The 14206-nt window shown below is 38.6% G+C and overlaps 1 protein-coding gene and 1 non-coding gene across 2 annotated transcripts; one reads left to right on the forward strand and one right to left on the reverse strand.

Annotated features, from left to right (window-relative positions):
- Positions 1-2833: 2833 nt before the first annotated feature.
- LOC107615705 (beta-galactosidase 6-like) lies at positions 2834-7052 on the reverse strand. Its single transcript, XM_088499100.1, has 6 exons — positions 6844-7052; positions 6632-6737; positions 6454-6540; positions 6246-6378; positions 5969-6123; positions 2834-2965 (listed from the first exon to the last, which is right to left on the reverse strand). Exons 1-6 carry the CDS (start codon positions 7050-7052, stop codon positions 2834-2836), a joined length of 822 nt encoding a protein of 273 aa, XP_088355226.1.
- A 6685-nt stretch (positions 7053-13737) lies between these two features.
- On the forward strand, positions 13738-13845 carry LOC148545851 (small nucleolar RNA R71). The gene has a single exon (XR_015901475.1). It is a non-coding gene; the product is annotated as a small nucleolar RNA R71 (small nucleolar RNA).
- The last annotated feature ends 361 nt before the right edge of the window (positions 13846-14206 follow it).

The raw sequence follows: 14206 nt of genomic DNA on the forward strand, positions 1-14206 counted from the left end.
TTCCACGTTTAAGCTTCAGTTTAACCTTAAACTGAAGCTTAAACATGCTCGAGCTTGTGCCTCCAGGGAGTGCCAGCGTTTAAGCTCCAGTTTAAGCTTAAACTGGAGCTTAAACGTGTTATATGGAACAGCTTGACCATGCCTTCTTCAAACATAAATAACTTGAGCTACAAAACTCCAAATGAGGTGATTCAAAATGCATTGGAAAGAAGACATCTAGAGCTATCAAGAATATATGGCATGCATGGTGGATACTAAAAATTGAGGGAGAAAACAGCCCCGTAATGTGCATAGAAGAGCATAGTACCAACATGCAATCAGGCCAGCTGACCTCTTCACCTTCCATGAAGTATAACTCGAGTTGTAGAAATCCAATTGAGGTGCTTCCAGTTGCGTTAGAAAGCTGACATCCATAGCTTTCCAACGAGGTATAATAGTCTATATTTGGCATCAAATTGGCAAGGTTGACAAGAGAACAAAGTGACGACTCAAGAAAGGGGGGTGCAACGTTTGAGTGTAGTTTAATGGATCATTATCCTTTTTGGATCAATTATGTCACTCTACCCTTCAAGCAAGCAAGGCCCATCAACAACACCAAATCAAGGCCACAAGAATCATCTAGAATAGTTTATTTTCATTTGATTGTAATTTGCTTTGAATTTCATTTTCATTTTGTAATTTAGGGAGCCTATTTAAAGGCCTTAGTTTCGGCATTGGGGTGACACATGGGAGGAAAGGGGAATCCAGCCCCTGAGGGGGCATCGGGGAACTTTAGATCATTTTCTTGAGTTTTGTAATTGAATTCAGAGCTATGACTCACTAAACCCCTTTCATTGGGTTAGGGAGCTCTATTGTAATTCAATGAATCAATAATAGTTTATCTTCTTCTTCAATCTTTTCTCTTGAATTTTGTTAGAAAGCTTCTCGATCTAATTCCATTGGGTAGTTGTCTTGGGAAAGAAACTACCCATAATTGGAATCCTTCGGAACCTTGGGAAAGGAATGGAGGATTCATGCTAGAGAAGCTTTCTCACAATGAATTGGATTGGGGTTTGGATGGATATTGTGACATGTAATCCTACCAAATTGTGGTTCATGAAACTGTGTGGTATAATCAGTGATCGAGCATCATCTCTTCTTATGAACATTTAAACCAAGGGATTGGGAATTTGTTTGTTTTTAGAGAGAATTGGTGAGCCAAGGGATTGGGATCCAATCATATAAGATTGCCAAGCAAAATTCAATGAACGCATTGGTTGAGGAAGAGATAAACATGTTTTGATTCGGAGATCTCAATATCTCCTATAACCCAATGAATTCCCCATTTCTGATTTCCACTTTCTCTTTACATTCTGCAATTAAATTCATGCAATCACCCCCATTCCCTTTTAATTTCAGCAATTTAGCTTCTGCTCTTTACTTCATGCAATTTAAGATTCCGCCATTTCAATTTCTTGTCATTTACGTTTCCCGCCAATTTTACATTCCGCAATTCTCATCTAAATTTTGATTCTGCTCAACTAGAACACACTTCTAATCCGAATTGCTCACTCAACCAATCCTTGTGGGATTCGACCTCACTCTATTGTGAGTTTTTACTTGACGATAACCGGTGCACTTGCCGGAAGGAATTTTGCCGATCGTGCAATTTCCTAAATCGTGGCATAACAAGTTTATGCGCATCAAGGTTGTTGTTGGTTGATGATGATTATGAGTGTGGATTTATAACTGAATTGGGAATTATGGATTGGTAGTGATATATGGTGTATTGGTTGAGTAATTTAGGTGTGAAATTAAGGAGAATGATATGAAATGCTAAGATGTTGGGTGTGGTAGTGTTTTATGATGATTGAGCAGGTTTGTTTTGGTTTTGAGTTGAGAGTTGGTTAAAATTGAGGTTTTGAGGTTTTTGGTAAAAACCGATTTTTGGTGAACTTTGATGGAACATAACTTGAGTCTCAGTTTTCAAAATTTATTGAAATTCACTTTAATTTAAAGTTCATGGAAAAATATTTAAATGGATATAAAGTTTGTAGGAAATGGATTTTTGTAGAGGAAGTTATGATCATTCAAAGTTTGGTGTCAAAATCTGAATTCTGTGCCTGCTGCAGAATTTGTGATTTTTGGTTTGTGTGCGCACGCACAGCCCTGTGTGCACACACCCCTGTGAGTTTTTGAACCTGTGTGCATGCACAGCCTTGTGCGTACACACACATAGGGGAAGGCTTACTGATGGGAGCGCTATCACGCCCTGTGCGCACACATAACCAACGAAGTTCTGCAAGCTGTGCGCACGCACACGTTGGAAGGTGCACTCTGTTGAGGGCGTTTGCATGCCTTGTGCAGATGAACAAAGTTGGAATTTTTACTACCTGTGCGTACGCACACCTCTATGCATACACACACATTTTGAAAACCCTTCTGGGCGTGCGTACGCACACCCTTGTGCATACGCACATGCCCTGTTTTTCAACTAAAATCTTATTTTTTACTGTTTCACCTTCCCAACAAGCTTGTAAACTTCTATGATACCTATTTAAGACTTTTTGGCTTGTTTTTGGATGTTAACCATAGAGAAGGTCTTGGGTGGAATTATTTGGGTATTACTTTTAAAAGTTAGAGAATGGAGGTTTAGGTTTCTGGTGTATTGAGGAGAGTTTGGTTGAGAGGGAAGGAAGAGTAGTGAACTTGGAGATTACTGACAACGAATTGAGAAATTGAGGAACCGATGAGTTCGGAATGGAAAATTATGAATTGATGCTGGTTGTGATAAGTTGAAAATTTGGAAAAGAATGATGAGGAAATTATTGGATTATATGAGAGTGTGCGGAGCCTATATCTCCGGCGTAGCAGATTTCTTTGCTGCATGAGAAGTTGTTTTCGAGAGTATGCGGAGCTCTACTGCATGAGAAGTTATTGTAGAGAGTGTGCATAGCCTATATGTCCGGCGTAGCAGATTTCTCTGCTGCATGAGAAGTTGTTGTTGAGAGTGTGCGAAGCCTATATCTCCGGCGTAGCAGATTTTTTTGCTGCATGAATGGTTGTTATTGTTTCCTTCTCTGCTGCATGAAGTGTGCGGGGCCTATATCCCTGACGTAGTAAACTCCCTACTGCATGAGTGTGCAAGGCACTATATCTCTAGCATAGCAGATTCGCTGCTGCATGAGTATGCAGGGCACTATATCTCTGGCGTGGCAGAAAAGGCTACATCCAAGAGGATGTGTCGGGTTGGCATTTACGGACCAACAAGTGATATCACGAGCCAATAGGATAGGCATTCATCATATGCACCTCTTATGTGTTTGTTTGCTTTGATTACTTGAGTTTGCCTAATTGTATAATATGCCTACTTGCTTCTTGAATTAATTGAGATATATGAATACTACTTGTATTTTACTTGATTGCATTATCTGTGACTGTCTGGTGATGAGGAGGTTAGGTAGGCGGTGGCGATGGGATCACATGGAGGGTAGGTTGGTGAAGGCTTTGGGAAAGCGGTGACTAGTATTAGTTAGAATTCCCCTAAGTTTAGATAAACTTGTTTATTGTTTATGGTTTAAGTGAATTATTTTGTTTTAATCTTGAATATTCGTATTCGATGTGAAGTTCTAAGATTGCCTTCGGCGTCTCAAAGCCTTACATCTTACATTATTGGGCACTATTACCATACTGAGAACCTCCGGTTCTCATTCCATACTTTGTTGTTGTTTTGCAGTTGCAGGTCGTAATTCACCTCGGTGAAGTTGCGGACATGGTGACAGAGCAGAGTATGGTTTCTTCCTGGCTTATTTCTATTTTATTTTGTTGTAGTACTTTCTCTCACCCTTTGTTTTAGACTTTATGGCCTTAGAGGCTTACTTGAGAGCTAAGTTGTATAAGCTGTTTTAACTCCAAAACTCTGTATTTTTCTGTTTGTGACTAGTCGGCTTAAACTCTGCAAGCTGCGGCTAGTTCCCTATGATTATTATACCCCTATATCTATATATGTTCCATTCTTGCATCTATACTTTGTATCTTATGTGTTAGCTTCGTGTGAACGTTTCGCGCTTTTGTAATTCTGTCTTTGAGCTTAATCCTTCACCGGGCTTCTAGAATATGTTATTTCTATCTATATATAGAAATATGTATAAGCCTTAGAATTGTTGTAACCTTTGATTAACCTTTGCTTTACGGCTAGAGGTAAGGCTTAGGGTAATTAGGGAGTTACAAGTTTCCACCTAAACAATATTACCAATCCATTAAGAGTTTTAACAAATCCTCTTAATTTATTTATATAGTACTAAATCCTATATCTTAGTGCTCTAATTGTTAAATAACTTATTATTTCCCATTAAACTTCAAAACCAGTGGTCTATAGAATGAGCTTCGGTTGCCATCATTTAACAACAACAGGTTTTAATCCCATTTTAGAAGTTATCTCTTTAATTCTATCCCTTGACAAACCTTTAGTGAAATGATTTGCTAAATTCCCTTGTGACCTTATATAAGTAATGGTAATTACACCTCCCTCTATTAGCACTACAAGATTCAAGTTGATTTGTGACATTTTTTTTCTTGTTTGTGAGGGGTTTGAAACCCCACCAAAAGGTTAGTGGGAGTTTTCCAAACCTCCAAAATTTGAGGTACCACGAGCTTATTTGTGGCGGTTTTGCAGAAACTCCAAGACATAATTTAATGGCGGTTCTTTGTCTACTTTGTGGGGGGGGGGGTGTTTGAGTTGAATGTTTTGGCAGTGTTTTAAATTTTTTTGTGACGGTTTAAAATCCCACAAAAACTGAATTTAAAAAAAAATTGCATCAAACTAAATGGTTGCAAACAATTTAAAATTGAAACTAAATATATTTGAAAGCTATAAACTACTATTATTGATTGAAAAAATTACATCAATCAAACTAAAGATTATTTAACATTAAAGTAATTAGTAATGTACGGACTGAACAGAAATTTAAACAAATTACATCAATCAAATTGGTGTGAAATGAACAACTTAGATTAATCAAATTTACATATTTAAATTGAAATTTCCACTATTTAATGAAAACAATGGCAGAAAACATATACCAGGCTGAAGCTGAAGCAATGATTGGCAAACAATTTTTTCTCAAATTCATTCTCGGTAACCACATCTTGTCACAGGAAAATAAATATAATATAGAATAATTATAGGCAATGCCATATTTTGGAAAAGTGACAATGCAAAATAAGTTGCACATGGTAAGGTGGTAAATGTATAAATTTGCAGCAACTTGTGTTAAATTACCTTCAATGATTTCTTTAAGCTCTTGTTTTCATTTTAAATATTGTGCAGAATGTTCAACCTGTAGTTAATGCTGCAGCAATGAAGTGTACAAAATGGGTTAAAAATTAAAGGACTTTGATATATTTCTCTACTCTAAATTTTAGGGATGGCAGGATCAAAATGGAAAGAAGTCATGACACCTTTCTGCAGATAGCACAAGATTAGAATCTTTGGTTGATGATTCAGATGAGTGCATAAGATGGTAACTTATAGCCCAACAAATGATCTTTTTCACACCTAGTAAAAAGGAACAGTGGCATAAAATCAGTATTATGGCAGCAAATCTAAAATTTTCATACTTAAATGCTTCATTTGCTTCAAATAAAAATGGGGAGAAAAGGTTAAAAAGAATGCATACTTTTGGTTGTTAGGACTTGATCTTTGATGCAGAGAGTCTCCAGGTCAGAACATTCCAATCCAATTCTGCTGAGAACCGAAAATAAAAAAAAAAAATTCACATCTTAAGTATAAAAATGGAAACACATGAAATTATTTCTTAGGATTTAAAACAAGATAAAGTATATAGACCTTAGTACACAATTTAAATATTGATTATTAAATCTGATCAATTGATTATCTAAATAATTTGAGTATACTGAAAGATTAGTTTGCTCACAAAATAGTCCCTCAACATTGTTTAATTTTATTGAAATGTTGTATGAGGCAAACCTTTGCAGTATTAAACACAATATTCTTGTAGTCTGGTAAGATGTTCACTGACCATGTCGGCAATTGATACAAATTGCCGCTAAAATTCACAATCACATCAATTGTAGTATTGATGTTAGCAAGGAAAGCAGCACACACATTATCTATTTTGTAAACTACAACATGAGAGCTCAAAGAGCAGAAACTATAAAGCATATAATGATGATTTAATAAGATATTAGAAACATAATAAGCTTGAAGAAATTTAAGAAAATCTGATATAAGTTTTAAAAAGTGCTAATCATATATACTTCTATATTTGGATCAAGAGATGTAACTGCTGGATCAGTAGCAATCAATGCTTCTTCACAAAGCTTTATGAAATTATGCAAATTTTTAAGATGTCCCCACTTAAGCTGTCTAATGATTCCTGCATAATATATAAATTAAATTTTAGATTCTCTTTAGAACCAAAATAAGATAGATAAATAAATAAATATCATATCATATTCATCAAGTGGTGCATCATAGTCATAACTAGTAGCAACAAAAGGTCCACATGTGGTTCTACCAAAATTGGTTCCTCCAGGATACTGTTTCACATCAAAACTTTGTGCTATCAACTCAATTCTTTTCTCATATATGTATAATAACAAACTTAGAAGATATCATAGGTTTCAATACCATATAGTAGTTCATAAATGTTCCACCAAGTTGATAAAATCTTGCCATAACAAATGCAAGATCTTCCACAGGTTTGTAAGATACAGCTCCACCATAATAAAGAAACCTGCCGTTGCAAATCAAAGAATTCAAAGTCACTTAGACCCCTTTTTTTCGGTCTTTGTCCACGCTTTTTTATCAAGAATCTAACTAACTTAGCTCGAGTAACTGACCATCCGTTAAGGCAGGTAATGAGCTCATTTGTCGGTTTTGACCCACACCCGACGCAATCTGACTCGCAAGTCAGATAAGGCATTCCAGTGGCATAACCTTTGTAAGGTTCGAACCTCTTGCAAGCGCTGATTTTCCAACTGAAGTATGCCGAACATGACTTCTGCAAGTACTTGCAAGCTTTGATTCTCCGGCTGAAGCATGTGACCATTTCTTCTGGAAGTCATTCCATATTTATGGGTGTCCCCGCACAATCATTCATATATAAAGCCAACGGCTTAACATTTTCAAATCGGCACCATAACTATTTACTTTCCGTCACCCTCTCGTGACCTTTCAATCATTCTCATAATCACACGTGCCAATTTATCTTTTCTCTTTCATTAAGGTCCAAGCCCATCTTTATACAACTTTCCCTAAGTATTTTATGGAAATTGAATTAAAAGATTATTATATTAGTGGTGCACGAAATTGTGATCATCAATGGCGCCAACAACTTGATACGCACAATTGTAATCTCAACTCTTTGTCACAACTCCGCACAACTAACCAGCAAGTGTACTGGGTCGTCCAAGTAATAAACCTTACGTGAGTAAGGGTCGATCCTACGGAGATTGTCGGCTTGAAGCAAGCTATGGTCATCTTGTAAATCTCAGTCAGGAGGATTCAAATGGTTATGGAATTTAAGATAATTAAAATATGAATAAAATATATAATAGGATAGAGATAGTGAGAATTTCAGATAAGCATATGAAGATGCTTTGTTCCTCCTGAACCTCTACTTTCCTATTGCCTTCATCCAATCATTCATACTCCTTTACATGACAAGCTTTATGTTGGGTTTCACCGTTGTCAATGGCTACCTCCCGTCCTCTCAGTGAAAATGGTCCAAATGCACTGTCAACACACGACTAATCATCTGTCGGTTCTCGATCATGTTGGAATAGGATCCATTGATCCTTTTATGTCTATCACTACGTCCAACACTCGCGAGTTTGAAGCTCGTCATAGTCATCCCTTCCTAGATCCTACTCAAAATACCACAGACAAGGTTTAGACTTTCCGGATCTCAGGAATGGCCGCCAATAATTCTAGCCTATACCACGAAGGTTCCAATCTTAGATTAGAAACCCAAGAGATACACATTCAAGCTTGTTTGCATGTAGAACAGAGATGGTTGTCAGGCACGCGTTCATAGGTGAGAATGGTGATGAGTGTCACGGATCATCACATTCATCAAGTTGAAGAACGAGTGATATCTTAGAGAAGAAATAGGCTTGAGTTGAATAGAAAAACAATAGTACTTTGCATTAATTCATGAAGAACATCAGAGCTCCACACCTTAATCTATGGTGTGTAGAAACTCCACCGTTGAAAATACATAAGAACAAAAGGGTTAGGCATGGCCTGAATGGCCAGCCTCCCAAAGATGAAAAGTATTCCAAGATCAAAAGTATGAAAATACAATAGTAAAAGGTCATATTTATAGAAAACTAGTAGCCTAGGGTTACAAAAATAAGTAATTAATGCAGAAATCTTCTTTCGGGCCCACTTGGTGTGTGCTTGGGCTGAGCATTGAAGCTTTCACATGTAGAGACTTTTCTTGGAGTTAAACGCCAGCTTTTGTGCCAGTTTGGGCATTTAACTCCAGCTTTTATGCCAGTTCTGGCATTTTGACGCCAGAATATTTATGCTGACTTGAAACGCCAGTTTGGGCCATTAAATCTCGAGCAAAGTATGGACTATTATATATTGCTGGAAAGTCCAGGATGTCTACTTTCCAACGCAATTGAGAGAACGCCATTTGGGTTTCTGTAGCTCCAGAAAATTAACTTCTAGTGCAGGGAGGTCAGAATCCAACAGCATCTGCGGTCCTTTTTCAGCCTCTGAATCAGATTTTTGCTCAGGTCCCTCAATTTCAGCCAGAAAATACCTGAAATCACATAAAAACACACAAACTCATAGTAAATTCTAGAAATGTGATTTTTATTTAAAAACTAATAAAAATATAATAAAAAGTGACTAAAACATATTAAAAACTACCTAAAAATAATGCCAAAAAGCGTATAAATTATCCGCTCATCACAACACCAAACTTAAATTGTTGCTTGTCCCCAAGCAACTGAAAATCAAATAGGATAAAAAGAAGAGAATATACGATGAATTCCAAAAACATCTATGAAGATCAGTCTTAATTAGATGAGCGGGCTTATTAGCTTTTTGCTTCTGAACAGTTTTGGCATCTCACTCTATCCTTTGAAGTTCAGAATGATTGGCATCTATAGGAACTCAGAATTCAGATAGTGTTATTGACTCTCCTTGTTCAGTATGTTGATTCTTGAACACAGCTACTTTATGAGTCTTGGCCATGACCCTAAGCATTTTGTTTTCCAGTATTACCACCGGATACATAAATGCCACAGACACATAATTGGGTGAACATTTTCAGATTGTGACTCAGCTTTGCTAGAGTCCCCAATTAGAGGTGTCCAGAGCTCTTAAGCACACTCTTTTTGCTTTAGACCACGGCTTTAACCGCTCAGTCTCAAGTTTTCACTTGACATCTTCACACCACAAGCACATGGTTAGGGATAGCTTGGTTTAGCCGCTTAGGCCAGGATGTTATTCCTGTGGGCCCTCCTATCCACTGATGCTCAAAGCCTTGGATCCTTTTTATTTTACCCTTACCTTTTGGTTTAAAGGGATATTGGCTTTTTCTACTTGCTTTTTCTTTTTCTTTCTCTTTTTTTTTTCGCATTTTTTTTCTTTCGCCATTTTTTTCGCAAGCTTATTCTTTTTCACTGCTTTTTCTTGCTTCAAGAATCATTTTTATGATTTTTCAGATTATCAATAACATTTTTCCTTTTCCATTATTCTTTCAAGAGCCAACAATTTTAACATTCATAGACAACAAATTCAAAAATATTCACTGTTCAAGCATTCATTCAGAAAACAAAAAGTATTGCCACCACATCAAAATAATTAATCTATTTTAAAATTCGAAATTCATGTACTTCTTTTTCTTTTTCAATTAAAAACATTTTTCATTTAAGAAAGGTGATGGATTCATAGGACATTCATAGCTTCAAGGCATAGACACTAAGACACCAATGATCATGTAGTAAAGACACAAACATAGATAGAACATAAAGCATAGGAAACGAAAAACAGAAAAATAAAGAACAAGAAAATTAAAGAACGGGTCCACCTTAGTGATAGCGGCTTGTTCTTACTTTTGAAGATCTTATGGAGTGTTTGAGCTCCTCAATGTCTCTTCCTTGCCTTTGTTGCTCCTCCCTCATGACTCTTTGGTCTTCTCTAATTTCATGGAGGAGGATGGAATGCTCTTGGTGCTCCACCCTTAGTTGTCCCATATTGGAACTTAATTCTCCTAGGGAAGTGTTGATTTGCTCCCAATAGTTTTGTAGAGGAAAATGCATCCCTTGAGGCATCTCAGAAATCTCATGATGAGGAATTTCCTCATGCTCTTGGTGAGGTTCATGAGTGGGCTCTCTTGTTTGCTCCATTCTTTTCTTAGTGATGGGCTTGTCCTCATCAATGAGGATGTCTTCCTCTATGTCAATTCCAGCTGAATTGCAGAGGTGACAAATGAGATGAGGGAAGGCTAACCTTGCCAAAGTGGAGGACTTGTCCGCCACCTTGTAGAGTTCTAGGGATATAACCTCATGAACTTCTACTTCCTCTCCAATCATGATGCTATGGATCATGATAGCCCGGTCTATAGTAACTTCAGACCGGTTGCTAGTGGGAATGATTGAGCATTGGATGAACTCCAACCATCCCCTAGCCACGGGCTTGAGGTCATGCCTTCTTAGTTGAACCGGCTTCCCTCTTGAATCTCTCTTCCATTGAGCGCCCTCTTCACAAATGTCTATGAGGACTTAGTCTAACCTTTGATCAAAGTTGACCCTTCTAGTGTAGGGGCGTGCATCTCCTTGCATCATGGGCAAGTTGAATGCCAACCGTACATTTTCCGGACTGAAATCTAAGCATTTCCCCCGGACCATTGTAAGATAATTCTTTGGGTCCGGATTCACACTTTGATCATGGTTCTTGGTGATCCATGCATTGGCATAAAACTCTTGAACCATTAAGATTCCGACTTGTTGAATGGGGTTAGTGAGAACTTTCCAACCTCTTCTTCGAATCTCATGTCGGATCTCCGGATATTCACCCTTTTTGAGTTTGAAAGGGACCTCGGGGATCACCTTCTTCTTGGCCACAACTTCATAGAAGTGGTCTTGATGGATCTTCGAGATGAATCTCTCCATCTCCCATGACTTGGAGGCAGAAGCTTTTGCCTTCCCTTTCCTCTTTCTAGAGGTTTCTCTGGCCTTTGGTGCCATAAATGGTTATGGAAAAACAAAAAGCAACGCTTTTACCACACCAAACTTAGAATATTTGCTCGTCCTCAAGCAAAAGAAGAAAGAAAAGAGTAGAAGAAGAAGAAATAGAGGGGATGGAGGGGGTTTAGTGGTTCGGCCAAGGGAGAGAAGTAGTGTTTATGATGTGTGAAAAATGAAGGAGTGAAGATGGATTTATATAGGAGTGGAGAGAGGGGTAGGGTTCGGCTATGAATGGGTGGGTTTGGAAGGGAAAGTGGTTTGAATTTGAATGGTAAGGTAGGTGGGGTTTTATGATGGATGGATGTGGATTGGTGAAGAGATTATGGAGAAGAGGGTAGGATTTGATAGGTGAGGGGTTTTTGGGGAAGAGGTATTGAGGTGATTGGAGAAGGGTATTTGGGGAAGGGTGTTATGGGAAGGTATGAAGAAGAGAGAGAGAGAGATGAGGTAGGTGGGATCCTGTGGGGTCCACAGATCCTGAGGTGTCAAGGATTTCTCATCCCTGCACCATGTTGGCGTGGAAACACCAGCTTTTCTCTCTTTTCTGGCATTAAACGCTAGTTCTGTGCCCCTTTCTGGCGTTAAACGCCAGTCTGGTGCCTATTTCTAGTGTTAAACGCCCATAATGGTGCCAGACTGGGCGTTTAACGCCCATTCTACTACCCTTACTGGCGTTTAAACGCCAGTAAGCTTCTCCTCCAAGGTGTGCTATTTTTAATAATGTTTTTCATTCTGTTTTTGCTTTTTCAGTTGTTTTTGTGACTTCACATGATCATCAAGCCATAGAAAACATAAAATAACAATGGAAAATAAATAGATATGATTAAATAAAATTGGGTTGCCTCCCAATAAGCGCTTCTTTAGTTTCACTAGCTTGACAGTGAGCTCTCATGGAGCCTCACAGATGTTCAGAGCATGATGATGGCCTCCCGACACCAAACTTAGAGTTTGAATGTGGGGGCTCTATTTGACTCTGTATTGAGAGAAGCTTTTCATGCTTCCTCTCCATGGTTACAGAGGGAGATCCTTGAGCTTTAAACACAAGGGAGTCCTTATTCACTTGAAGGACCAATTCTCCTCTGTCAACATCAATCACAGCTTTTGCTGTGGCTAGGAATGGTCTACCAAGGATGAGGGTTTCATCCATACTCTTCCCAGTGTCTAGGATTATGAAATCAGCAGGGATGTAGTGGCCTTCAACATTTACCAAGATATCCTCTACAAGTCCATAACCCTGTTTCTTTGAATTGTCTGCCATCTCTAGTGAGATTCTTGCAGCTTGTACCTCAAGGATCCCTAGCTTCTCCATCACAGAGAGTGGCATGAGGTTTATACTTGACCCCAAGTCTCACAGAGCCTTCTCAAAGGTCATGGTGCCTATGGTATAAGGTATTGAGAACTTTCTAGGATCATGTCTCTTCTGAGGTAATCTTTGCCAAGTCAAGTCATCCAGTTCTTTGGTGAGCAAGGGGGGTTCATCTTCCCAAGTCTCATTACCAATTAACTTGGCATTTAGCTTCATGATTGCTCCAAGGTACTTAGCAACTTGCTCTTCAGTAACATCTTCATCCTTTTCAGAGGAAGAATACTCATCAGAGCTCATGAATGGCAAAAGTAAATTGAATGGAACCTCTATGGTCTCTGTATGAGCCTCATATTCCCATGGTTCCTCATTAGGGAACTCCTTGGAGGCCAGTGGACGTCCATTGAGGTCTTCCTCAGTGGAAATCACTGCCTTTCCCTCCTCTATGCATTCGGCCATGTGGGACGTGTTTATGGCCTTGCATTCTCTCTTTGGGTTCTCTTCTGTATTGCTTGGGAGAGTACTAGGAGGGAGTTCAGTAATCCTCTTACTCAGCTGACCCACTTGTGCCTCTAAATTTCTAATGGAGGACCTTGTTTCAGTCATGAAACTTTGAGTGGTTTTAGATAGATCAGAGACTACAGTTGCTAAGTCAGAGTGGCTCTGCTTAGAATTCTCTGTCTGTTGCTGAGAAGATGATGGAAAAAGCTTGCTATTGCTGAACCTATTTCTTCCACCATTATTATTGTTGAAGCCTTGTTGAGGCTTCTGTTGATCCTTCCAAGAGAGATTTGGATGATTTCTCCATGAAGGATTACAGGTGTTTCCATAGAATTCTCCCATGTAATTCACCTCTTCCATTGCTGGGTTCTCAGGATCATAAGCTTCTTCTTCAGATGAAGCTTCTTTGGTACTGCTTGTTGCTGTTTGCATTCCAGACAGACTCTAAGAAATCATATTGACTTGTTGAGTCAATATTTTATTCTGAGCCAATATGGCATTCAGAGTATCAATCTCAAGAACCCCTTTCTTCTGATTTGTCCCATTATTCAATGGATTCCTTTTTGAAGTGTACATGAATTAGTTATTTGCAACTATCTCAATGAGTTCCTGAGTTCTGCAGGCGTCTTCTTCAGATGAAGAGATCCTCTAGCAGAGCTGTCCAATGACATCTTGGACAATTCAGACAGACCATCATAGAAGATACCTATGATGCTCCATGCAGAAAGCATGTCAGAAGGACACCTTCTGATCAATTGCTTGTATCTTTCCCAAGCTTCATAGAGGGATTCACCTTCCTTCTGTCTGAAGGTCTGGACCTCCACTCTTAGCTTACTCAATTTTTGAGGTGGAAAGAATTTGGCCAGAAAAGTACTGACCAACTTTTCCCAAGAGTCCAGACTTTCCTTAGGTTGTGAATCCAACCATATCCTAGCTCTGTCTCTTACAGCAAAAGGGAAGAGCATAAGTTTGTAGACCTCAGGGTCAACCTCATTGGTCTTGACAGTGACACAGATTTGTAAGAATTCAGCTAAGAACTGATGAGGATCTTCCAATGGAAGTCCATGAAACTTGCAATTCTGTTGCATTAGAGAAACTAATTGAGTCTTTAGCTCAAAGTTGTTTGCTCCAATGGCAGAAATTGAGATGCTTCTCCCATAGAAGTCGGGAGTAGGTGCAGTAAAGTCACCAAGC

This window comes from Arachis ipaensis, chromosome B9 (assembly GCF_059453495.1).
Source record: "Arachis ipaensis isolate K30076 ecotype BB chromosome B9, ASM5945349v1, whole genome shotgun sequence".
Lineage (NCBI taxonomy): Eukaryota > Viridiplantae > Streptophyta > Magnoliopsida > Fabales > Fabaceae > Arachis > Arachis ipaensis.

Bases quoted from the DNA above. Each gene is read 5' to 3' on its own strand.
- LOC107615705 (XM_088499100.1), bottom strand. From the start codon at position 7,052: ATGGTCACATGCTTCAGCCGGAGAATCAAAGCTTGCAAGTACTTGCAG. The intron at 6,541-6,631 runs GTATTGAAACCT...GATGTGAAACAG, and splicing joins CATTTATGAACTACTATATG to TATCCTGGAGGAACCAATTT. The intron at 6,379-6,453 runs GATATGATATTT...ATATATTATGCA, and splicing joins ATGCACCACTTGATGAATAT to GGAATCATTAGACAGCTTAA.